The following is a 23,721-nucleotide window of genomic DNA, read 5'->3' as shown; positions in this document are numbered from 1 at the left end:
TGTTCTACTAAAGTAATAATCACAGAAGTTGTATATAAAAAACCTTTGATAATTTGAGATTATAATAGCAATCAACCCATATGTTTTTATATTACCTAAAGATAGTTTATATATCTAGTTAGGTAGTGTAATCTGTGGCGCGTGGACTACAATGCGAGTGGAGGAGCGTGGACGAAGACATTAAAATGTCTGTGGTTTGGGTTGAAGCCAAAAAAAAAGGCAAATTCATTAATCTCTGAGAGTTTGGTTCAACTATATTTTCATCATTATTTACATATTTTATTCATTAATAAAAGGGCACTAATAATTTGAGTCTCTCTCTCTCTCTTCTCTCTTCTCTCTTCTCTCTTTTATATCTCAAAATCCCAAGAAAACGAGGTTAAAGATCCGTGATTCTTAAATTTCGTTCTTAAGGTGTCTCTGATCGTTCCTGTTTCTCATCTGATCTGTTTATTTGCTTCCCATCTGTGAAATTAAGTTCCTTTTTTGTTTGTTTGTCGTTTGAAGATGGAGACTGCGACTGGAGAAGAAATCACCATCGTATGCAACCACTGGTACGTTTCCCTGATTTCTCTTTCTGGGTTTGTTGACTTGCTCTGTTTTGTTCGGATTCTTGGGTGATTGGTTGCTTTCCGTGGTTTCTCCTTGTTGCTTATCGTTCGATGATGACTTATGTAATTCGAAATTCTGGGACTCGAGGTTATAATTCTCTGTTCTTTTTTGGAATTGATTGGTGATTGCAAGCTGTGTCACATTTTAATATACTTGTGAGCTGTGTGATTCAGTTTGGTTTCAGCTTGGTTTGTGTTGTCGGTGATTAGAATTATAACCAAGGGCTTGTGATGGTTGGACTATGCAATTATGTGATGTGCTGCCCCTTTTGCAAAAGAGCTGTTTTTTTTTTTTTTTGGCCACCTACTAAATGGTTGTTTTCTTTTGTCACTTCCCTAAAATCATTCCTGATAAATTAATGGACTATGCATCAGCTTCCTTTCGTGTCTACAAGAGTTTGATTGTATTCTGTCACTGTCTCTCTGATGGATTGCTGAGTTTCTAGAGGGCTTTGTGTGCTTTGTCTAATTATTGTAGCCTCGAGTCTGCTGAGACTCTGTATTTTCAATAGCCGGATCATTTTGCATGGTCAATGGTAACATCTACTTGGATGGTTGATCCTTTGAGAGTGTCGTAATAAGCTTAGCGTGCTTTTTTTCAGTGACAGAGACATTCCATCACCAAATATTGATCTGCATCGTGTACATTGTGCCCGGAATTTAGAAAAATGTAAGATTTGTGGTGATATGGTACCCAAAAAGCATGCTGAGGAGCACTTCTTGAACACACATGCTCCGGTACGCTGATTTTACTATTTCTCACCAGTCTTGAACAAACTTCTCTTTGCTAGCTCCATAAAAAAACTATACTCTGACATTTAGATTGGTTGATCAAATGGATTTCCATTGTTTCATATAGTGGTTCTGCTCTCAAATATTTTGATTGCTTGTTACAATTAACAAATAAGATCACTTATGCATTGATTTGACTGATAACACAAACAGCTAGTCTTTATCAACCTTTGTTCCTTAGGTGTTGTCATTGCATACTATTCTTGAGTTTTTTGGTTGACAAGAACACTAGTAACTGCAGCGTGTGTTTGCAAGTTTGTGACTGTTTCAATTACTAGATCAACACTCAAGATTAGTTATTGAAAATAACAAGTAGGAATTTCTTATGTTTCTGTTTTAGTCTCAGTACGTTTGTATGGTTTTAGATTCTGCTAGATGACCGAAATGACTTTTTCTTACTATATTCCTCTTGTACTGCATTGAGAAGATAGCATGCTCGATGTGCCAAGAGACCATAGAACGTGAGATTTTTGACAGTCATAAAGGAGAAATATGCCCCAAAAGGATTGTAACCTGTGAGTTCTGTGAGTTTCCATTGCCTGCAGTTGATCTTGCTGAACATCAGGTATTCGCTCTTACTCACCCATACTTTTCCTTTACTCTCCAACCAAAGGATTTTCTGACCGCTCGGTTTTCCCAATTTTAGGAAGTGTGTGGCAACCGAACAGAACTCTGTTATCAATGCAACAGCTATGTAAGATTGAGAGAAAGATATAACCATGAAACCAAATGCCCTGGTACTGTGCTGAACAATGTGGAATCATCCAGGTATATATATTCTTATCTGCATTGTGTTATTTTTGAAACTCTGCTTAATCTTTATATTTTGGCTAAACTCATATTGTGGAATGGATAATGCAGAAGGATCCCGAGGGCAGCAGAAGGAGATGGAAACGGTAGGAGGCGAAGAGATGGGGACGGTGTTTCGCACAAAAGGCTTTTCTTCACGATAGCAATAACAGGGATAGCTGTCTTAATAGGATCGTTGTTCTTCCAGAGGAAGCCTGAGTAGAGAGAGAGGGCATAGCTTGTGTGTAATTCTGTAAATTTGCCTCAAATCCTTCAGACAGATTCTAAGGAAGGGTTTAATTAATGCTTACCAAGACAGAGAGATCTGTGCACCCTAAGAGATTTGTTTGAGCTGATATCACCATGAGACTTGCTTTCTTAATATTTTGTTTCAATAAAAGAGATTTCAGATTCATTTGGAGTTGAACCGAAACTAAAATCTAATTACATTCGATTAATGATGAGATTTAAATTACAAGTAAAACTCGTTAGATACTTGAGAAAACAAAGAAAGACAAACGCAGTCGTACCCAAACAAAGGCACAGAAGCGCTTTAACCAAACGCTAGCGCAGACTCTCTCTCTCTAGATCCTGTACACGTGCGTGTGCGTGAGCACCAGGCTTCGGTGGTGATCGCGTGGCGTGGGTCGAGTACTGATGAAGAGACTGGCTGATCGGCTCCTGCACCGTTTCACTAACCATGAAACCGCTTTAAATGCTGGCCACCGCTGTAATTTCTCGTCTAACCTTCTCCAGCTCTCTTCTTATGGTTTCTTCATCCTCTGGTTTAACTACACCGATTTCGATGAACTTGAGAATGGTTTTGAACTTGCTCAACGAAATTGTGACATCAAAGTTCGTATTTTTAGCCCGGATGAGAAAATAGACTTCAAAATTCTGTTGGTTTACTTGTCTTGTTTTGAGCATTTACTTCGAAACTGTTCTTTCCTTATTTCATGAAATTGGGGTTTGTTTATTTGTGGAAATAGTTTCCCTTTAATGGGTCTACGTATAAATCCACAAAGGAATGGACTTTAAACCATAACAGAGTTACAGTTTATTGATTAGTATATTTTGTATGCAAATTTGCTTGATTGTCGGAGGTAAAACGCCTTTGCAGTTTGTTCTGAGACCAGTTCTACAGATCCTATATCTATGGCCGCTTCAAAAGTCTTGTTTTGCACTAGCATTTCTTTGCTTTGATTTTTCTTGTGATTCTGCCTTCTTCCTTGTAATAATGTGATCATATTAATATTAGTCTCTTTAGTTTCTCTACAAGCATATCTCTTGATTTTTTTCTTACATTCAAAAGGGACAGATCAAGGTACAAGTGGCCCTAGTCATAGAAAGGATAACAGAATGTCCTCTCAAGGTGTCAAGTTGCATATCCATGACCGATATGTAATGCAACTTTCTCAGTCTATAATGTCTCCTTTTATGTGTCATTTATTAAATGTGTTTTGACTGACGACAGAAATGTTGCAGGTTGTGTTGGACAATGGAATTCTCCAAGTTACACTGTCAAACCCAGGTGGAATCATCACCGGCATAAAGTATAACGGTGTTGATAATGTACTCGAAGTTCGTAATAAGGAGACTAACAGAGGGTATGAGTCATGTTTCTAACTCGATATTGTTTTTACTGTGTTCAATGATACTTTCTCTTCTTCAGTTTTCCTGAGAAGCCTAGTTAATTGAAATTACTCGAATGTATAGGTACTGGGACCTGCACTGGAATGAACCTGGAGGCAAGGGAATATTTGATGTGTATGTCCTTTATGCATTTACCTTTATAGTCGTTAGGATTAGGAGCTCAGAACCATCTTATATAGGTCTTCGTCATGCTATTGGTCGTCGCATCTGCTAGTGGCATTTTTCAGTACTGGTGGAGTTGAGTTGATGTATAACTCAAAACAAGTTTTTCTCCACCTAAATAAACTTGTTAATTGTCACTGCTGCATCCAAATCCCCTATAATAATGATTTTTTTCTTCTTCTTCTTTTTTCTGCGTTCTGCCTGTATATATGATGTGTACTAAAACTTGTTGGATGGTAAATAATGTGTACTACTTGATGGATCATTTGATCGTATCTATGCAGCATCAGTGGAGTGAGTTTCAGGGTCATAGTTGAGACTGAAGAACAGGTTGAGATCTCATTTGTAAGAACATGGGATCCATCCCTTGAGGGCAAGTACATTCCCCTGAATATCGATAAAAGGTCTATATTGCATGATGTATTTCCTATAATGAGAAAGAAAAGTAGAGAAGAGACATTGACTAGATACTCTTTCTTTCAGGTTTATAATGCTTCGTGGCTCTTCTGGAGTTTACTCGTATGGCATTTATGAACACCTCAAGGATTGGCCTGGATTTGAACTTGGAGAAACAAGAATAGCATTCAAGCTCAGAAAAGACAAGTAATATTGTCTCTATTTCCTACGTCAACTTCTCTGTCTTATATGAAGTCTAAATGTCTAATCACCTTAAGATCCATTTTTTTGCACTGAGAAGAAAAACATCAAATGTTATTGATTGCATGTCCATGTGAAGAGTATTATAGATCCCAAACAAAAGATAGTGTCATTTTTCAGATATTTATTTATTGGGTTTAATTGCTCGTCCACACAACTGTGTAGTTATTTGATATCTCATATATATCCCCCTTGCCATTCGTTTCTACAGATTCCATTACATGGCTGTGGCAGATGACAGAAAAAGGATAATGCCTTTTCCAGATGATCTATGTAAAGGAAGATGTCAAACTCTAGATTACCAGGAAGCTTCTCTTCTCACTACTCCATGTGATCCACGCTTGCAAGGCGAAGTATGAGTTCCATATTTTTCACTTATTTAGAAATTAGAACATTATGATCTTTTTCATGCTTGTTTGAGCTGTTTAATAGCCTATCTACTAATACATGAAATCGTATATTATGACCTTATGCTGGCTTTCTGATGTATTACAACTTCAAAAAATGAATCCGGCAAATTCTGTTTCCTCGAGAACTAAATCAATTTTTTTTCTCTGACAGGTAGATGACAAATACCAGTATTCGTGTGAGAATCAGGATCTTAGAGTACATGGATGGATATCCTTCGATCCACCTATAGGATTCTGGCAAATTACGCCCAGTAATGAGTTTCGCTCAGGCGGACCACTCAAACAAAACCTCACATCACATGTTGGCCCAACCACTCTTGCAGTAAGTGTCCCTGTGAAAAATGTGGTACTTGTTTCAGTATAATACTTAGAAGTACAATATTGATCTTGGTTTAAATAATGGTTATTTCCAGGTGTTTCACAGTACCCATTATGCTGGAAAAACCATGATGCCTCGTTTTGAACAAGGTGAGCCTTGGAAGAAAGTCTATGGCCCTGTTTTCATTTACCTAAATTCGACACCCCATGGAGATGACCCACTTTGCTTATGGGACGATGCTAAGATAAAGGTACGAAAGAAGCAAATTTCCATCAGACTTGCTGATACAAAAAAAGATTTGTGGTAATGTAAGGACTCACTTAAATGAGTTATCTGTATAGATGATGGCTGAAGTTGAAAGTTGGCCTTATAGCTTTGTGGCATCTGAGGAATATCCAAAGTCTGACGAACGTGGTACGGCCCGTGGTAGATTACTTATCCGTGACAGGTATTAGTGTTATTTTATATTCTCATTGTCATTTGTTTCCTGGATCGTCCTTTATATTGTGTTGCTTCTGTAATTGTATTCTTAAAATGTTAACATTCCACCAAAAGTTTACGTATTAACATTGATTTTGTATAGGTTCATAAGCAATGATTTGATATCAGCAGGAGGTGCTTATGTGGGTTTGGCTCCACCTGGTGGTTCTGGTTCTTGGCAAATTGAATGCAAGGTGAATTTTCCTTCTCCTTTCTTAATTGTTTTCAACAAGCAAACATAACAAGATTGGTTCAAAGATGTTCAAGACATCAAGAAAGAACTCTATGATGGAACTACCAACAAAATAAAACAAAGAACTGTTTGCCAATCAGGGATACCAATTTTGGGCGGTAGGGGATGAGGCTGGCTATTTCTCAATAGGGAATGTGCGTCCTGGCGAGTATAATCTCTATGCCTGGGTCCCCGGTTTCATTGGAGATTACCATGATGGCAAAATTGTTTCTGTGACTTCAGGTAAATTAGTTCTATCAAATTAAATAGTTTACTCTATATCAGCCAATTCTTGAGGGACATAACAACACAGGGGGCAAGATTGAATTGGGTGATATCATTTATGAACCTCCGAGAGATGGACCTACCTTATGGGATATTGGTATCCCTGACCGAAAAGCTTCTGAGTTCTTTATCCCAGATCCTGATCCCGCGCTTGTAAACAGGGCTTTCGTCCATCATCAAGACAGGTTTATTAGCTTACACCTTTGTGAACCACACTACTTGTATGCGTGAATAACTGAATTAAACACTGTTTTCTTATTATCTGCAGGTTCAGACAATATGGGTTGTGGAACAGATACACAGATTTGTATCCAAATGATGACCTTGTTTACACTGTTGGTGTAAGCGATTACCGTAGAGACTGGTTCTTTGCTCAGGTTCCCAGGAAGAAAGGAGACGGGCAGGAAGGAACAACTTGGCAGATTAGTTTTAAACTTGAAAACATCGATCAAAAGGCGAATTACAAACTGAGAATCGCCATAGCATCTGCAACCTTAGCTGAGTTGCAGGTAAAAATGAAACTTCATCTTTTTACAGAGATAAAGAAGTTAAGGCTGTAATTGACATCTTCTGTTTGCAGATTCGAGTCAATGATGCGGAAGCAGTCCGCCCTCTCTTCACAACCGGACTTATTGGGAGAGACAACTCAATAGCAAGGCATGGGATCCATGGGGTTTACATGCTGTATGAGGTGAACATACCAGGAAACCGGGTTGTGCAAGGTGATAACACTATATTCCTGAGACAGCCAAGATGCAATGGTCCCTTTCAAGGGATTATGTACGACTACATTCGTCTTGAAGGCCCTTCTTAACTTACTTTGGAATTATATAGCATAGTATATTATGTATTGCTGTATAAATATGGAATTTGTAAATTAACACGAGAAGATGTAACAACTGAATCATATTGATATGCAAACTCCAAAGACCAAAATTCTGACAAAATCAATACTGAACCTAAGACTTAATAAGTAGAAAGGAGCCATTGAAAATGTTCTCTTAAGCACAAATCAAGACAAGCGAGTGAACTACTTTATGCTACATCTTCCCTGCAACTTGCTCTGCAGAGCTTTTCTTCATGAGTCCCTTGTTACAAAGCTCATTAAGCAGCTCCAGAGCTTCCTTTGCCATACCTTCATAAGCTAAGCCTTCTATCAGAATCGTGTATGACGTTTCAGTCGGTTTACACCCTCTATTGATCATATAAACCAAGAAATCAATGGCGCGATCCGTTTGTCGAGTCTTACAGAGTCCTAGCATTATAGAGTTGAAGGTGACTGCATTTGGCCTAATGCCCATCCGCTCAAACTCATGGAAAAACTTTATGGCTTCATCTACTTTACCTTCCCTACTTAAACCTCCGACAAGAGAGGAATAGGTGATAGTGTCAGGCTTTAGATCTTTAGCACGCATCTCGTCAAGAAGTTTTATCGCTTTGCCTGTTTTACCTGCTTTTGCAAGCCCATCGATGACAGTATTATAAGTGATTAGAACCGGAGAACATCCCTTGCTGCTAAGTTGATTGAGTATCTCAACCGCATCTTCAACTTTCCCATCTTTGCACAAAGCCGTTAGCATAGTGTTGTAGGTCACAATGTCCGGGTAACAACCACGAGAGACCATTCTTTCCAAATACTCGATTGCCCTATCCATCTTTTTCTCCTTACAAAACCCATGAAGCAGCGGGTTGTAACTCAAAGAATTCGGCTGGCATCCATGATTAGGCATCTTTTCCAAAATGTCAATAGCTCGGCCAAGCAAACCCTTTCTGCACAAGAAATTAATCAAGATATTGAAAGTGACAACACTTGGCGAAAAGCCTTTACGAAGCATATCAGCAAGAAGCTTCTCCGCGTCCATCCATCTCCCGGTACTACACATACTCCGCAGAATTATGTTATGTGTAATAACATTTGGTTGACATCCAGAAGATGGCATGTCATTCAAGAACTTGATCGCCTCATTTAGTCTTCCCTCTTTACAAATACCATTGACGAGAACGTTATAAGTGACAACATCTGGCGTACATCCTCTATCCCTCATTTCATCTAGAAGCTTCATGGCCTGTCCAACACCGCTATCTCTGCAAGTAGCTTCGATCAATATAGTGTAAGTAATGACATCAGGATAACAGTCTCGCTGAAGCATCCTATCAAGAACCTCCATGGCTTGCTTTAGTTTCCCACTATCGCAGAGAGAACGCAAGATGGTATTGTAAGTGACAACATCCGGGGAAACACTCATTCTATCGAGAACAGATAAAGCGTTACTGATCTCCCCGGCTTTACAATACCCACTAATCATAACATTGTAAGTTATAACATCAGGAACAGCACCAGAGCCTTCAAGAATCTCCAAGATCTTTGCGGCTTTCCTCGTCTTACCCATCCTACAGAACCCACGGATCAGTGTCGTGCAGGGAATGATATCTGGAACGTTACCGTGATAAACCATGTTTTCCAGAAACCTAAACCCTTCCTCCAATTCCCCAGTTCTAACCAGCTGACGCAAATGGTTGTTACTCTCGACATCTTCCAACGCAAAAGACGAATTCGCAGTGCTGTAATGACCGTTACCGTTACTGTTGGTATGCCCAGAGGCAGAAGAAGTTTCGAACTTTTGAGCTCTACCATTAAGACCCGAACTCTCGACTTTGGAGGCCGCGAAAACAGTAACAAGTCGATTCCTTTTTCGTGACCCAAGAGGGACTTTAGACCTAATACTACCACTTCTCGTGCGCCCTGAGACGTCAAGCTTGTTACTTCGTTTACTCTCGCGATGAAATTGTTGAATCAAACAAAACCCTTCCTGTACACTGCTTGTGGACACCATAAAATCCATAGAGATATATAACAACAAAATCTTCCCTACAGAAACGATAGCAAATTTCGGAACGTAGACTAACTAAACTTAATCCTCTCTAAGCAAATGGTTTCTAAGACATCGAATCAGAGATTTTTGAGTCAGTGAGAGGAAGGAGAAGAAGAAGAACAGAGGAGGCGGGTTGAAGCAGCAGTGAGTGAAAGGATATGGCACCAGTTTTGTTTTTTTTGGAGTTTTGTGAAATTTGGGCCTTTATTACAAGTTTGCTCATAAATTGGGCCCAAATACTCAACGCGCGTATCCGTGATTGATAAATAAAAATGTTTAGAAGAGACGTAATAAGAAGTGAAAACTTTGAAACACCACTAACAAGTAACAACAACCGAACTGTTTTGACGACAAAGTCAAGATATTATTCTCCCACTACACCCTCTGCTTTTATCTCCCGTCCAAGGCAACATAAGTTCTCCTAATCGAATCTATATATATTTATACGTATAGAATAAATATGTACATTTACTTTGACTCTTTGAGGTTAACATCATTACTCAAAAGACATTTCATCAATGTCGTCTGTTAAACTGCAGCTGCAAGATAAGGGCAATCATGTTGGTTTACATTTAACTCTCTTCTCATTGTCTTCTCTATGCTCATTTAGCTGCAGATACTAAAGAAAGACTCGAAACGTTTTGTATTGCTGGTGAATGATTTGTTCCAGGTGGTGATGGATAATGGCATTGCACGGGTTACATTATCAAAGCCTGATGGAATTGTTACTGGAATCGAGTATAATGGCATTGATAACTTGCTTGAGGTTCTTAATGAAGAAGTCAACAGAGGGTAATGAAATATATATACATGTTCCTAAGTGTTTTAATTCCTTCTTCAAAATTGGAGTTTATATGCATGCATTGTCTTTGTTTTACTGTCTTATAACCTTATCTATATTATTCGATAGCGTGCAAAGTCAGTTTCTTGCGTTTAACCGTGGCAAGAGTCAGCCTAAATTAGTAAATGGCTGCTCTTAGAACCAATGAGTAGAGACTAAAGATTCTCTTAAGAACCTACACAAACCTAAACAGAGTCCAGTTATTGCATACAATACATCTCTCTGTTTCTCTGGTTAAATTTCACAAGTTTGGGGCCAAAGGTTTTCATTTGGATATAAAAGTAGAAGTATTCTTCAGGTATTGGGATCTCGTTTGGGGAGGATCAGGAACCGCTGGTGGATTTGATGTGTAAGTCTTCTATGTAAGCTTTAACACCAAAATAAGATTAATCACAAAATTGTAAAACAACTAATGCATAATTACTACTTTCTTTTGGGACCAGAATTAAAGGAACAAACTTTGAGGTAATAATGAAGAACGAAGAGCAAATTGAGCTTTCTTTCACAAGAAAATGGGATCCATCACTAGAAGGCAAAGCGGTCCCTCTGAACATTGACAAAAGGTACTTAAGAGACATATATTTCATGTTTTCAGAGTTGTGACCTGAATAATTTAACTGTCGGATATAGATTTGTTATGCTTCGTGGGTCATCAGGATTCTACACTTATGCCATCTACGAGCATTTAAAAGAATGGCCTGCTTTCTCACTTGCTGAAACCCGAATTGCCTTCAAGCTTAGAAAAGACAAGTAAGCAAAAACAAAACTCACTCCTTCACTTTCTAAACGTTTTTCTATACTATATATATTCTTGTATTCACTTTAACTGAGGTGGTTCCAGGTTTCACTACATGGCAGTAACGGACGATAGACAGAGATTCATGCCATTGCCTGATGACCGGTTACCTGACAGAGGCCAAGCTCTGGCTTACCCTGAAGCGGTTCTACTTGTTAATCCTGTAGAGCCTCAATTCAAAGGAGAGGTAAATGTTAATTCGTTTTGCTTTCCTTTTCAAGATTACTAAGGAGAGTTGTTAGGCTTTGATTTTACCGGTTGTTCTTCTGGTTTTAGGTTGATGATAAGTACCAATATTCATGTGAGAACAAAGACATTACTGTCCATGGATGGATATGCACAGAGCAGCCATCGGTTGGTTTCTGGCTCATAACTCCTAGCCATGAGTACCGAACTGGTGGACCACAAAAACAGAACTTGACATCTCACGTTGGACCTACTTCTCTTGCTGTAAGACCATACTGTAGATAATATACAAATGTTCTCCTGAATCTTTAGGTATATTATCTTGTTTAACAAGTTTAACACCGGATCTTTAGGTATTTATGAGTGCACATTACTCAGGGGAAGATCTAGTGCCAAAGTTTACTGAAGGAGAAGCATGGAAGAAGGTGTTTGGACCTGTATTCGTCTATTTAAACTCGTCCACTGATGATGAGAATGACCCTCTTTGGCTCTGGCAAGATGCTAAATCTCAGGTTCCTCTTTTTATCTTTGTTTTACATAGTTTAGCAGAACAAATTAGACATTATTATATATTCATTACCAAATTTGATCTTTTTTCTTTATCAGATGAACGTGGAAACTGAAAGCTGGCCTTACAGTTTTCCAGCTTCAGATGATTATGTGAAAGCAGAGCAACGTGGTAATGTGGTTGGCAGACTTCTCGTCCAAGACAGGTTAACTACTAATTTAGAGAGCCTTGTCGATTACCGCAAATATACATTTTGTGGTTGTTAACACTATTCATCCAAATTTCACATGAAGATTGCATATCCAATAATCTGAAAACTATACATCAATTTATGTTTGTAAGGTATGTAGATACAGATTTCATTGCAGCCAATAGAGGTTATGTTGGCTTGGCTGTGCCTGGAGCTGCTGGTTCATGGCAAAGAGAATGCAAGGTGATTTTGAAAAGCACAAAACAGAAAATCCAATAAAGTAGAAATGTGAAATGTTTTTGATTCTAAATCACTTAACATTTCTGTAACTTGATTCTTGCAGGAGTATCAATTTTGGACAAGAACAGATGAAGAAGGATTCTTTTACATAAGTGGAATACGGCCAGGACAATACAATCTCTATGCATGGGTTCCTGGTTTTATTGGCGACTATAAATACGATGATATTATCACCATCACCTCAGGTCCTTTACTTCTTTTCTTGCTCCCAATACATTTTTCTTCTTGTTGTTACAATTAAACCCAATATAATATAACACTCTAGTTATGTGCAGGTTGTTATATATATATGGAAGATCTTGTATACCAGCCTCGAAGAAATGGAGAAACATTATGGGAGATTGGTTTTCCTGATCGATCCGCCGCAGAGTTTTATGTTCCCGATCCGAATCCAAAATATATCAACAACCTTTATAAAAATCACCCTGACAGGTTTTGAGATATATACATACAGATACAAATCTTATTACATTTTTCAAGATCATTAAGATATATAGAGATCAAGTGTCTTCAATAAATTAACTACACTATAGACAAAAGTAAGAGAACATACAAGGAGAGATTTAAATCATTTGATACAGAAAACATTAGTATATATATATATTCACTGAATGAACTAAATTGAGATTCTTTTTTGTTAACCAAAACGCAATTTATAAGAGATTTCTGATTTTATAATCTCTTGCAGGTTCCGACAGTATGGATTATGGGAAAGATACGCCGAACTATATCCGGATAAAGACTTGGTATATGTAGTTGGCTCTAGCGACTATAGAAAAGACTGGTTTTACGCTCAAGTTACTAGGTTCTTTCTCATCATCCCTCCGGCCTAATCATTTCTTTTTCTTGAATTTACGCTTTTCTCTAACCAGCTTGTTACATTTTCGTTTCTTAGAAGGAAAGATAGCAAAACATATCAAGGAACAACCTGGCAAATCAAATTCGAACTCGAAAACATTGATAAGAGTCAGTCCTATACTTTACGAGTAGCCATCGCATCCGCTACTTTTTCGGAACTCCAGGTAGGTGTATATTCATTATCAATCGATTCCTGTCCTGTTTGTACATTTGAACATCAACAAAAAGAATCTGACGAAATGAAATGAATCTTGACTCGAAACTTGGGGTTGAAGATACGTGTGAACGATGCAACTGCGAGCCCATTGTTCACCAGCGGACTGATCGGGAGAGACAACTCGATAGCAAGACATGGTATACATGGACTGTACTGGTTGTTCAATGTGGAAGTGGCTGGCTCTAAGCTTGTAGAAGGCGAGAATACATTGTTTCTCACACAGCCAAGGTCCACAAGCCCTTTCCAAGGGATCATGTATGATTACATCCGATTCGAAGCTCCCAGCTAATCAAAAATTTGCTTGCACCATTCTATCAGGAAGTATAACCAAATTTGATTTTAAAGTTAAAGTTTGTTGCCTGATTCAATTCTTTGTTTACATATAATAATGCATATCAGAGGATATAGCGTTTCAATTTCAATAAACCTTGTATTATTATTACATACAGCAAACTCCAAGATATTGATGAACGAATTCGCAAAGAAAAACTAACACTTGACTGAAATATTCATGTTGATAAGAATCACTTCTATACTTACTTTACGAGTAGCCATCGAGTCCGCTACTATTTCCAAGCATAGGTGTATAATTATTTTTATAAATCCATGAATCTTTTTTGTAAAATTAGAGCTTCAAAGAATGATAATCTGACGAAATAAATTTACTGAAATTTTAATCTTGATGGCGATGAATTAGGTACGTGCATGCGAACGATGGCACTTGGTACAGTCTGTACCGTACAGACAGTTCAGTTTCAATTAGAAGATACATATTGAATTCCGATTAATACAAATTTCTTCTACTTGTAAATTAATTAAAAGTACATTAATAGATTTATCTTAGGAACAAATTATAGTGACATAAATGGTACGAGATATTTCCCGTATAGACTTTTTTGATTACTAAAAAAATGGCTTTGACTCTATTCTGTCATTTAATTTTGCAAATCTTATAGAAAGGGAAAAGATTAGGAGAAATTTCAGATTCCTACAAAATTTTGATGTAATACATTATAAATATAAGGCAACAGATTTTGACTTCCTAGTTTTAGTAATTTCTTAATTAGGATGATGCTAATCCTTTTGATCAAGTCTTTTTTTTTTGTACATCTATTGCTGAATTGTTTATTAGGCACTTTACTAAATAAATCATTTGTATATGGAAGGTTATCAAGAGGGTTTAATTGAGATCTGATAATTATGAGTTGACTGTTTTTGTGACCAAATTAATATATAAATTACGTTTCTCATCTAATGAGAAGAATCATCTCAATGTTGTGTTGTTAAAAATCCAGACTCCAGATCAACTCTTGAATGGTTAGTGACATTATGGTTCGTTCTTGGTATAGATATAAGAAAATATGAAAAATATAGAGATAGTTTACTCATCTCTTTGATTTTTGTTGTTATTGTTGTTGTTGTTGTTAATGAAGTAAAATTCAACCCGTGAAAAGTTTTCGTTGGAAAATATTTGGGTAAGCATTTGGTGAACAACCTCTTAAGAAAGTCTATATACATCTTTCTTTGATATATATATGATCAGTGCATATATATATGAATATTTGTGCTTTCCCTAACTCCAAACAACCACCCAAGCAGCAGCAGCATACAACTTTTGCTTCAAGCATCAGCATTCGTTATATTCCCTCTCTTGTTCGATCGTGTGCATTTTTTTTTTTTTTTGCATATTTATTTAATATACATCTACAACAACAAAAATCTATATAGAGAGAATACGTATAAATTATTAAGTGGTGTCATTGTCAAGAAGCCGAACTACTATCAGGTAAATGGGGATGTTATGGTGGTTAGGTGTACATATATAGTTTCCTTAGAAATCTACCGAGTAGGCTAAATATCGTTGGGGGAGAAAAGAAAAGACAAGATGTATTATTATTGGGAGTGGTTGCTTTGTACGAATCGTAGCACGTGACTATTGCATGAGTTTTGTGTCATTTTCTACGAGTTTTGGTTTATGGAATTGGAATTGTAATATTTGTTGATGGAATACTTTGTTCAATCTCTATTCTTATTTCATTGAATTTTATAAGACGCCAATAAAATCTTGGTTATGTATGATTTGAAAAGAAAAGAAAAAAAAGGAATTCTTTGTTTATAGAAGAAGAAAACTTTTGATGTTGCCTAGATATTAAACTTACCTTCTCTCCCCCTTTTTTTTTTAGTGTTTCTTTTGATTAGTTCACATGTTCTTATGTTTTTACTTTTCGTCTCTTGTCATTTGTCCCACTTCAAAGTTTTTGTGTGGCTAATAGATTCTTATTAGAAGAAAACCTATATAATGATTTTTATCTTGTCATAATATAAACAACCACTCTTCTTTCTTTGTTTTTCTTTCTTACTTTGCCTCGTCTCGACAACTTCATTTGTCTTATTACGTTTGTGGACAGATTTCGAGAAAGCTCCAAGACAATTCTGCTGGTTTAATCATGTTTCTGTTCTCTTCACATGTGTTCAAGCTCGTGACGACCAAAGGTACGCATCAGAGAAGAAGCATCATTACAGTTTCTTTATAGTTAGAATATTTGTTAATTTTTAACTTCTCTGTTTAACATGATACGAACCTAACCCCTAACAAAATGATATCGTGTATATGTGTGTGGTTTGCATGTTTGGTGAAAATTAATAGCTTATCGGAGACACTTAGTGAAACAGAGAGGATGGATCACTGCTTTGGTCATGTTCATGTCTTTGTTTCAAATTGCTATCTCTCAAAATCAGACCCCTGAGCCAGAACCAGAATCAACTAAAGTCTTACAATTACATTACCAAGATCAACATGTACGTCTATATACGTTTCTTTTACTAATCAAGATTCTTTATTTGCCATTTCATTAAAGACATATCTATACTAGTATATAACAAAACCGTTACGCTCTCAATTTGTGGCTTTCTTGATGTACAAGTCACGTGGACCTTTTAAGAAACCCTAAACTTATGATGATGATCGCAGGTGGTAATGGACAATGGTATTCTTCAATTAACTTTGTCAAATCCTGAGGGATTTGTCACCGGAATCCGGTATAACGGTATCGAAAATGTGCTCGCCACCGGCAAAGAATATGATAGAGGGTAAGTCTACATATGTATATATATCTAGCTGCTCTAATGCGAGTGTTTAAACTCTCTAATTCATCTGATTTCTGCAGTTACTGGGACTTAGTGTGGAACTTTCCTGGAAAAAAAACTAAAAAGACCAAAGGCACACTAGACAGGTAAATGATTGTGTTTACATTTTAACTATACCAATTAGTATTTTGCACATGTGAAGTGATACTTAATTGGATTACCTTACAGGATTGAAGCAACAAAGATGGAAGTGAAGACGCAGAACGAGGATCTGATAGAGCTATCGTTTTCAAGGACATGGAATACATCTTCATCCACGGCTGTTCCAGTGAATATAGACAAGAGGTAACTAACTAGTTTCATCTGTATATTATCTAAATAAAAGCTAGTGTTTTTTTGTTTTTTTTTTTTTGGAATCTATATTGATGGGATTTGATTTAATTTTCAGGTTTGTTATGCTGCGGAACTCGTCAGGATTCTATAGTTACGCCATCTTCGAGCGGTTACAAGGATGGCCCGCTGTTGAACTCGATAATATCCGATTAGCAATTAAGCTAAACAAGGACAAGTTTCATTACATGGCGATTTCAGATGACAGGCAGAGGTACATGCCTTTGCCAGATGATCGAATCCCGCCTCGAGGTCAGCCTCTTGCTTATCCTGAGGCAGTTAAACTTCTTGACCCTATAGAGCCTGAGTTCAAAGGAGAGGTAAAATTCAAATTCTTTCTAGAAGAAAACATCTAAGCCGTCCATTTACAGCTTGAAAACATAGGAAACAGGGGAATAAAAAAAAACAGAGGAAACAGAGGATTAAAATCCATTATATCTTATAGGTTGATGACAAGTATGAGTACTCAATGGAGAGTAAAGACATAAAAGTACATGGATGGATAAGCACCAATGATTCAGTTGGGTTCTGGCAAATCACTCCAAGCAATGAGTTCCGATCTTCTGGACCTCTCAAGCAATTCCTAGGCTCCCATGTCGGTCCAACCAACCTCGCGGTGAGCAATAGGTTTCAGCGTAAATAGATTCATAATTTGGATAGAAGATGAAGGATAATTGATAAGTGTGAAATGAAAACAGATATTCCACAGCACTCACTATGTTGGAGCAGAACTAATCATGAATTTTAAACAAGGTGAAGCATGGAAGAAAGTATTTGGACCTGTCTTTATCTATCTCAACTCTTTTCCTAAAGGTGTTGATCCTCTCTTGCTCTGGCATGAAGCCAAGAACCAGGTCAGTCGTACATCTATACACATATTCATGTGCATATGTAAGAACAAAAAAACAATAGGTTTGGTTTCTTGTTTCAGACAAAGATTGAAGAAGAGAAGTGGCCTTATAAATTCATCGCTTCAGATGATTTTCCTGCATCTGACCAAAGAGGATCTGTTAGCGGTAGATTACTCGTAAGAGACAGGTACGCTAGTTGCCCCTTGGAAACTACCTCGTTTGTGACGTAACAGATTCCTAAGCGATAGTTTATTTTTTCTAACAGATTCATAAGTAGTGTGGATATACCTGCAAATGGTTCCTACGTGGGCTTGGCTGCGCCAGGAGATGTTGGCTCATGGCAAAGAGAATGCAAAGTAATTTCCTTACAATCTGTTCATATACTCATTTTCCCTCTTGTTAATGAACAGTTCAATTAATCATAAGTTTTGGTCTTAATTACATTGGCAGGGTTATCAGTTCTGGTCAAAAGCAGAAGAAAATGGATATTTTTCTATCAATAATGTGAGAAGTGGTCGTTATAATCTATATGCATTTGCTCCTGGATTCATTGGTGATTACCACAATGACACCATTTTCGATATTTCTCCAGGTTTGAATACTTTTATTACCACAACGACGCTCTCTTGTATATATGTATATCGTTCTAAGTTCTAACAAAGAGTGTAATATTGAAAACAGGCTCAAAGATTAACCTTGGGGACTTGGTGTATGAACCTCCTAGAGATGGTTCAACTCTATGGGAAATCGGTGTACCAGACCGAACCGCTGCAGAGTTCTACATTCCTGACCCGAATCCAAGCTTTGTAAACCATCTATACTTGAACCATTCTGATAAATACCGACAGTACGGATTGTGGGAAAGGTATTCAGAATTGTACCCCAGTGAAGATATGGTCTACAATGCTGATGTTGATGATCACTCTAAACAATGGTTCTTCATGCAAGTTACAAGGTTAGTTTGTTACTTAAAAAATTTGACGGATGTGAAAAGTTGTTAAAGTATAAAGCATTGGATTTCTAGGAAGCAAGCAAATGGAGGGTATAACGGTACAACATGGCAGATCAGATTTCAACTCGATGATAAAATGAAAAACTTAACCGGGAACTTCAAATTACGAATTGCTCTAGCTACATCAAATGTAGCAGAATTGCAGGTACAGATCTGAAGTTGCAATTAAACACTCTTTTTTCCTCTATGAAAGTGAAAATATTCATTTGTTTCTTTGGTAATTATTTTGCAGGTTCGGGTGAACGATCTTTCTGCAAATCCACCATTGTTTACAACCGAGCAAATAGGAAGGGATAATACAATCGCAAGGCATGGTATTCATGGACTATATTGGTTATACAATGTGAATGTGCCTGATTCTTCTCTTCGCCTGGGAAATAACACCATATATCTAACTCAACCGCTAGCCACAAGCCCTTTTCAAGGACTCATGTATGATTATATTCGTCTAGAATGTCCTGATTCCATAAATTATATAACTAGATCATAGAGTTGTTTTCAGTTTTCCCTTATAAAGTGGTTGATTAAAATACAGATAGAGGAGATACACATATTTTTTCCTCGATTGGTACTTTATATCAAAAGTTCTACTCCACTCTTAGTACAAGAGGGATTGGAACCAAACATAGAGTAAAGACTACAAGTCCTTACTCTTATCGATGTACTACATATGTGGGAGCTTTTAGTTTCTACCAAGCATGGATATAGATTCAAATATCAAAACTGAAACATTTCAAATTACTGGATGGAACTAACTAAAAACTGTGGCAAGGCGACAAGAAACAGACGACATTGCTCTATGTGATTTCAGGTCCACACTGTACTCAGCTAGTAAGAAGTGTTGTGAAGTAACTAGAGCTCGGTATCCTGGCCCGACCCATACAGCCAACTCAACAGTATAGATAACTTACTTGGTGCAGGCTTCTGTTTTGGGTCATCTAGATTAGCATTGCAGAGGTTGTCAAAAGCATGCTTTAGATGAGGGGTTAGCACTTTTGCCTGTAAAAAAAAGGACAATAGAGATTCATGCCTGTATAAGGTATACAAAGAAAATGTATATATTTAAACTTCAAAGGGAAAGATGCAAAATACCTTGAAATCTTCAAGAGAACAGAAATCTTTTCCGTCACAACCCTGAAATTTGTATGGAGACATTAGGAAATAGAAGAAGATATAAACGGAAAAGTGAGTTAAGCATTGCTCAAAATTGTGGAAGTTATATCTACAGTTCTATTCAGCCACTGCCCATTACAATAGAGCAGAAATTGAGTTTGGCTATATTAGATAGATGAAACTTACTGGAAGTGCTATAGGATGCTCGTTGTGCAGAACCTGAACAAAGTATTTGGGAGAGGAATCTGCTGGACAACTGTAGAGGACAAGAATGTTGTTCCCACCAAAAGGAGCCATGGTGCTGCCTCTAAAATCTCTGGTTTTAGGAGGTTGTGGAGGGAGTTCCAATGGTTGTTCCTTTTGTATTTTCTCAAATTCTGTGAAAAATTTAAACATCCATGCAGAACAAACACTAAGTGGATTTACATTTTTCACAATAAGGACAAGCGTAGTAATATCAGATGTGATAGACTAACCAGATCCATGAAGGAAAAGCCCAAGAAGACAAGAGAAGGGAACTATTGTTTCGGCATGTGCAAACCTAAGCCTTGCTTTTTCGTAACTTCCAGGTGGGAGCTTTTCTGCATGGTAATTAAATATGACAAATACTTAGATCTGATGACTAAAATGACAAGCAGATCGTTCATATTTTCTTGGTTTCGAGTATGAGATTACCTTCCCGGGCCTTGATAGCTTCTTCCATTGAATGCAAAACATCTTCTAGCAATGGAACTCCCATTTTGTAGTTCAAGGAATTGCCATAACCTTTGAGGATAAACACTTCCAAGTCATCTGTCCATTCCAGCAAAGCAACCTACAGATGATTGCATTACAGATAAGTAGTATAATAGCATAAAATCCATAAGCCCAAAAATATATCTAAGGACATATAGAAAGATCCAACGACAAAAAAAAAATTGGCAACTTGTACCTCTGATGGCGTGAAAAGTTCACAACTTTGATTAGTTACATTAAGCAATGATGCTTCCTGAAATTGTTAGAACAACTTTAGTATTATACTTGATTTGTGACATGATGTAAGTGTGCTAGCCTCCAGGAAAGGAGTGTATAAACTTTCAGGGAAAAATTAAAAAGAGATACAAGAATGAAGCACCTGCTTGCAAAGAAACCAGAGAGAAGAAACATCCTGTTTTGTGAAATTTAGACCATATCTCTTTGCAACGGAAGCTGTAATCTTATTCAAAACAGGTTCCTTGAGCTTATCTACAGCAGGTTCCTTAGCTTTTCTATAGCTCTGCAACCATAGACCATGTAAAGAAAAGAAACAAATCAGAATAAGTAAATTGAGGATGAGCCATCCAACAAAAACTTAGATTGATTCAATCATGACTGTACCTTGTAGTTTTGACAACATTCAAAAAATCTCAGTTTTGTATCACTAGCACGGTTTTCACTTGTGACAGCGAATGCTCTATTACGGCCTGGTCCCAGATTCCCTTTCTCACTGAATAACCCCATTCCAAATGCTACAGCACTTGCAGATGCCCGAGGAATCTACCAAGAGATTTAAACAAGTCAGGAATGCCCTCTACCAATATATGAAAATTGCAACCAGATTTCGGTGTTCACATAGAAAAACCAAGGGAAACCAACCTGCGTAGCTCTTATTGTATAGACATCAGGGTGGTAATCATCTTCAAACAAACTAGGAAACCGTTCCCGAACTCGGATTCCCAGTTGGTACAACTCGTCCTCTCCTTGCCTGATCAGCTCCCCGCCCTTCACCTTTCCTTCCCAAGGAGATTTCCATTGCCCTAACCATCCAGGAATTTTGTCTGAAGGCAATTTTCTAGCTTCTGCATCTCTTACCAGTTCCTTTAACCTACCAGCCAAATTCTCCAATTCCCTCAACCGTTTTTTGGTTGGAGAACGAGTTCCATGCCTAGCCTAACATGTTAAAGACCACCATTTCAGTCTTCATATTCCCCAAATAAAAATCATTCCTCTAGTAAAGTATGCTTACCACAAGGTTAAGGTGGATAGGTGTACACTCACTAGGTACATTCGACCCTTCAATCAAATTTTGAGTAACATCTTTCGAAACTGAGTATCTGCACACCAAATTCAAGTTCCCCCAAAAGAAAAAATTATAACTCACTAAGGAAAACTACAGAAATTTAACCTTTTTCAGACAAAAACGGTGTCAATATATTCAAGCAAACTACAGCAATCCGACCAATTAAGTTAAACAAATTTTGACCCAGATGCTTAAATGCTGTTCTTGATTCATTTTCCTAGGGAACCACGCAATAAGAAGGATTGATAAAGAACCTGGTGACGGTGGAGAGGTGATGACGAACATCGAAACCCTGATCCGCCTGTGAAACAACAAATAGACACAACAGTATGATCCAAACAGTCTTCGTCGCCATCTCTCAAGGCTTTTCTTATTTCCTTCCTTCAGGAGTAAGCTTAAAAAGTTTTTGCCCGATTTAACAAGCCACTGTTCCACTGCTTCGGGTCACACGGATTGCTCCCTTCTCGCCACGTGTTGACCCTTCACACGTCTTTTGGTTATGTCTTTTGATCTCCACGATTTTTGTAATTGTTTGGTTCAGTTCCGGTTTAAGTCGGTTTACATCGATATTGCGCTGTGAGGAGCTTTACAGTTGGACCGAGTTCCTTTGCCGCCAATATGCTCTTTGATATAATATAATAACCAATCTTACAGATAATTTATTCATTCATTAGAAAAATGTGATGAGACCAATTCAAGCAACGTTGAGTCAAAAGCATGACTATTTCGTGACCAGGACTTCTCTTTTCTCTATCTTTCCAGATTAAAATGTGTGTTTGCACGTTAAACAATCATGGGGAATGAGTTCCAGCCTTTAGGAAGGTTTATAAGATTAATAAAATCTGCGTATTTGTACAATCTCAAAGGAAGAAGAAGCAGAGAGACCATGGAAGAGTTTCAAGGTCCAGAACCAGGCGGCCGAATGATGAGCGAGAATCCTCGATCCCTGGAGCTCAATCAACGCAAATGGTGGATCTCTGTTTTCTTCTGCGGTTTCTTGATCTTTGTCGGAGACTCTCTCGTTATGCTTCTGTTGAACTTCTACTACGTCCAAGACAATCGATCAGACAGTGATCAAGACCGACAATACAAAGGAACATGGACACAAGCTCTGATCCAAAACGCTGCGTTTCCCCTCCTGATTCCACTCTTCTTCATATTTCCTTCCCCAAAACCCAACCTGGAAACAGTCTCCAATCAATCCAACAATGGCTGGTTTCGAGTTCTCTCGCTCTATGTTTCTCTCGGTGTCCTTGTCTCTGTTTATAGCAAGTTGTATGCGCTTGCAAAGTTATACGTAGGATGGGGGATATTGGTTTCAACTCAACTGATACTTACCTCCCTCTTCTCAGCTTTCATAAACCGTCTCAAGTTTAACAGATGGATCATCATATCGATAATCCTCACTCTTGCCGCCGACTTTTTTGGCGGCCCTGCGTTTGCAGGAACCCCTGATGAAGATGAATCTGATCCTTACGATATCAAGGCATGGTTGATACTCATATTCCCTACTCTTGCTTTCTCCTTGTCTCTGTGCCTAATCCAGCACGGGTTCGAAAAAGTGTTGGTAAAGACAAAGAGGTATGGTAATAAGAAGGTGTTTCGCATGGTCTTGGAGATGCAAATCTGTGTTTCCTTCATAGCCACGCTCATTTGCACTGTCGGTCTGTTTGCTAGTGGTGAGTTTAAGGAGTTAGAAGGCGATAGCGAGAGGTTTAAGAGAGGGAAAACTTACTACATTCTGAGTTTAGCCGGGTTGGCTCTCTCTTGGCAGGTTTGGGCGGTCGGACTGTTAGGTCTGGTGCTTTTAGTGTCTGGTTTATTCGCTGACGTTGTTCATATGTGTGCTTCACCAGTTGTGGCTCTGCTTGTTGTGTTGGCTTTTGATTTCATGGACGATGACTTTGGTTGGCAGAGAAGAGGTGCTTTGCTAGGAGCAGTTTTGGCTCTAGCTTCTTACTTCTACTCCCTGTACAAAACAAAGAGGAAGGAGACCGCAGAGCTGAACAAAAGAGAGAACAACAACAGCGAAGCTTAGTCTCTGTTTTGTCTACAATATGTACAGATGATA

General features: G+C 37.9%; 7 protein-coding genes across 8 annotated transcripts; 5 read left to right on the top strand and 2 right to left on the bottom strand.

The window, feature by feature from the left end:
- Positions 1 to 304: 304 nt before the first annotated feature.
- LOC17896753 (XIAP-associated factor 1) lies at positions 305 to 2,605 on the top strand. Its single transcript, XM_023777467.1, has 6 exons — positions 305 to 414; positions 508 to 554; positions 1,214 to 1,349; positions 1,831 to 1,968; positions 2,050 to 2,171; positions 2,265 to 2,605. Exons 2-6 carry the CDS (start codon positions 508 to 510, stop codon positions 2,413 to 2,415), a joined length of 594 nt encoding a protein of 197 aa, XP_023633235.1. The 5' UTR covers positions 305 to 414; the 3' UTR covers positions 2,416 to 2,605.
- An 87-nt stretch (positions 2,606 to 2,692) lies between these two features.
- Positions 2,693 to 7,337, top strand: LOC17897479 (probable rhamnogalacturonate lyase B). The gene is made up of 15 exons (XM_006306879.2): positions 2,693 to 2,922; positions 3,505 to 3,593; positions 3,678 to 3,799; positions 3,909 to 3,959; positions 4,292 to 4,411; positions 4,491 to 4,610; positions 4,876 to 5,017; positions 5,226 to 5,396; positions 5,488 to 5,643; positions 5,735 to 5,841; positions 5,977 to 6,067; positions 6,207 to 6,348; positions 6,419 to 6,575; positions 6,659 to 6,899; positions 6,971 to 7,337. The coding sequence occupies exons 1-15, from the start codon at positions 2,850 to 2,852 to the stop codon at positions 7,202 to 7,204; spliced, it is 2,016 nt and encodes a 671-aa protein (XP_006306941.1). The 5' UTR covers positions 2,693 to 2,849; the 3' UTR covers positions 7,205 to 7,337.
- On the bottom strand, positions 7,282 to 9,390 carry LOC17900712 (pentatricopeptide repeat-containing protein At1g09900). Its single transcript, XM_023777466.1, has one exon. It carries the CDS (start codon positions 9,231 to 9,233, stop codon positions 7,431 to 7,433), a length of 1,803 nt encoding a protein of 600 aa, XP_023633234.1. The 5' UTR covers positions 9,234 to 9,390; the 3' UTR covers positions 7,282 to 7,430.
- A 381-nt stretch (positions 9,391 to 9,771) lies between these two features.
- LOC17900832 (probable rhamnogalacturonate lyase B) lies at positions 9,772 to 13,605 on the top strand. Its single transcript, XM_006304345.2, has 15 exons — positions 9,772 to 9,823; positions 9,934 to 10,055; positions 10,403 to 10,453; positions 10,548 to 10,667; positions 10,735 to 10,854; positions 10,946 to 11,087; positions 11,177 to 11,350; positions 11,440 to 11,598; positions 11,693 to 11,799; positions 11,937 to 12,027; positions 12,128 to 12,269; positions 12,360 to 12,516; positions 12,773 to 12,889; positions 12,980 to 13,106; positions 13,218 to 13,605. The coding sequence occupies exons 1-15, from the start codon at positions 9,782 to 9,784 to the stop codon at positions 13,446 to 13,448; spliced, it is 1,902 nt and encodes a 633-aa protein (XP_006304407.2). The 5' UTR covers positions 9,772 to 9,781; the 3' UTR covers positions 13,449 to 13,605.
- Positions 13,606 to 14,429: 824 nt separating this feature from the next.
- On the top strand, positions 14,430 to 19,000 carry LOC17898728 (rhamnogalacturonate lyase B). 2 transcript variants are annotated; one of them, XM_023789824.1, is made up of 15 exons: positions 14,430 to 14,476; positions 15,568 to 15,652; positions 15,807 to 15,958; positions 16,131 to 16,249; positions 16,327 to 16,392; positions 16,475 to 16,591; positions 16,695 to 16,956; positions 17,082 to 17,252; positions 17,335 to 17,490; positions 17,568 to 17,674; positions 17,753 to 17,843; positions 17,938 to 18,079; positions 18,169 to 18,442; positions 18,512 to 18,644; positions 18,732 to 19,000. In XM_023789824.1, exons 1-15 carry the CDS (start codon positions 14,474 to 14,476, stop codon positions 18,987 to 18,989), a joined length of 2,136 nt encoding a protein of 711 aa, XP_023645592.1. In that variant the 5' UTR covers positions 14,430 to 14,473; the 3' UTR covers positions 18,990 to 19,000. The 2 variants fall into 2 exon arrangements, with proteins under 2 accessions (XP_023645592.1, XP_006306951.2); XM_006306889.2 differs by lacking the exon at positions 14,430 to 14,476 and having other exon boundaries at positions 15,549 to 15,652.
- A 214-nt stretch (positions 19,001 to 19,214) lies between these two features.
- On the bottom strand, positions 19,215 to 22,051 carry LOC17896695 (multiple inositol polyphosphate phosphatase 1). Its single transcript, XM_006307295.2, has 11 exons — positions 21,905 to 22,051; positions 21,597 to 21,684; positions 21,227 to 21,520; positions 20,969 to 21,127; positions 20,727 to 20,867; positions 20,544 to 20,600; positions 20,288 to 20,426; positions 20,089 to 20,193; positions 19,799 to 19,989; positions 19,592 to 19,633; positions 19,215 to 19,498 (listed from the first exon to the last, which is right to left on the bottom strand). The coding sequence occupies exons 1-11, from the start codon at positions 22,003 to 22,005 to the stop codon at positions 19,352 to 19,354; spliced, it is 1,464 nt and encodes a 487-aa protein (XP_006307357.1). The 5' UTR covers positions 22,006 to 22,051; the 3' UTR covers positions 19,215 to 19,351.
- A 485-nt stretch (positions 22,052 to 22,536) lies between these two features.
- On the top strand, positions 22,537 to 23,713 carry LOC17900509 (probable purine permease 16). Its single transcript, XM_006304420.2, has one exon. It carries the CDS (start codon positions 22,537 to 22,539, stop codon positions 23,686 to 23,688), a length of 1,152 nt encoding a protein of 383 aa, XP_006304482.1. The 3' UTR covers positions 23,689 to 23,713.
- Positions 23,714 to 23,721: the final 8 nt, after the last annotated feature.

This window comes from Capsella rubella, unplaced genomic scaffold (genome assembly GCF_000375325.1).
Source record: "Capsella rubella cultivar Monte Gargano unplaced genomic scaffold, Caprub1_0 scaffold_1, whole genome shotgun sequence".
Lineage (NCBI taxonomy): Eukaryota > Viridiplantae > Streptophyta > Magnoliopsida > Brassicales > Brassicaceae > Capsella > Capsella rubella.
Note: the sequence above shows the minus strand (reverse complement) of the source record. Positions and strands in the feature narration are given on the sequence as shown.

Coding starts and splice junctions, on each gene's coding strand:
- LOC17896753 (XM_023777467.1), top strand. CDS start 508: ATGGAGACTGCGACTGGAGAAGAAATCACCATCGTATGCAACCACTG. Junction 1,969..2,049: donor TTGATCTTGCTGAACATCAG/GTATTCGCTCTT, acceptor TCCCAATTTTAG/GAAGTGTGTGGCAACCGAAC. Junction 2,172..2,264: donor AACAATGTGGAATCATCCAG/GTATATATATTC, acceptor TGGATAATGCAG/AAGGATCCCGAGGGCAGCAG.
- LOC17897479 (XM_006306879.2), top strand. CDS start 2,850: ATGAAGAGACTGGCTGATCGGCTCCTGCACCGTTTCACTAACCATGAA. Junction 3,800..3,908: donor AATAAGGAGACTAACAGAGG/GTATGAGTCATG, acceptor TCGAATGTATAG/GTACTGGGACCTGCACTGGA. Junction 6,900..6,970: donor CAACCTTAGCTGAGTTGCAG/GTAAAAATGAAA, acceptor TTCTGTTTGCAG/ATTCGAGTCAATGATGCGGA.
- LOC17900712 (XM_023777466.1), bottom strand. CDS start 9,233: ATGGATTTTATGGTGTCCACAAGCAGTGTACAGGAAGGGTTTTGTTTG.
- LOC17900832 (XM_006304345.2), top strand. CDS start 9,782: ATGTCGTCTGTTAAACTGCAGCTGCAAGATAAGGGCAATCAT. Junction 12,028..12,127: donor CATGGCAAAGAGAATGCAAG/GTGATTTTGAAA, acceptor TGATTCTTGCAG/GAGTATCAATTTTGGACAAG. Junction 12,517..12,772: donor TATAAAAATCACCCTGACAG/GTTTTGAGATAT, acceptor AATCTCTTGCAG/GTTCCGACAGTATGGATTAT.
- LOC17898728 (XM_023789824.1), top strand. Junction 16,957..17,081: donor AGCCTGAGTTCAAAGGAGAG/GTAAAATTCAAA, acceptor TATATCTTATAG/GTTGATGACAAGTATGAGTA. Junction 17,675..17,752: donor AGATTACTCGTAAGAGACAG/GTACGCTAGTTG, acceptor TTTTTCTAACAG/ATTCATAAGTAGTGTGGATA.
- LOC17896695 (XM_006307295.2), bottom strand. CDS start 22,005: ATGGCGACGAAGACTGTTTGGATCATACTGTTGTGTCTATTTGTTGTT. Junction 21,128..21,226: donor ATACAATAAGAGCTACGCAG/GTTGGTTTCCCT, acceptor ATCTCTTGGTAG/ATTCCTCGGGCATCTGCAAG. Junction 20,194..20,287: donor AGCTATCAAGGCCCGGGAAG/GTAATCTCATAC, acceptor ATTACCATGCAG/AAAAGCTCCCACCTGGAAGT.
- LOC17900509 (XM_006304420.2), top strand. CDS start 22,537: ATGGAAGAGTTTCAAGGTCCAGAACCAGGCGGCCGAATGATGAGCGAG.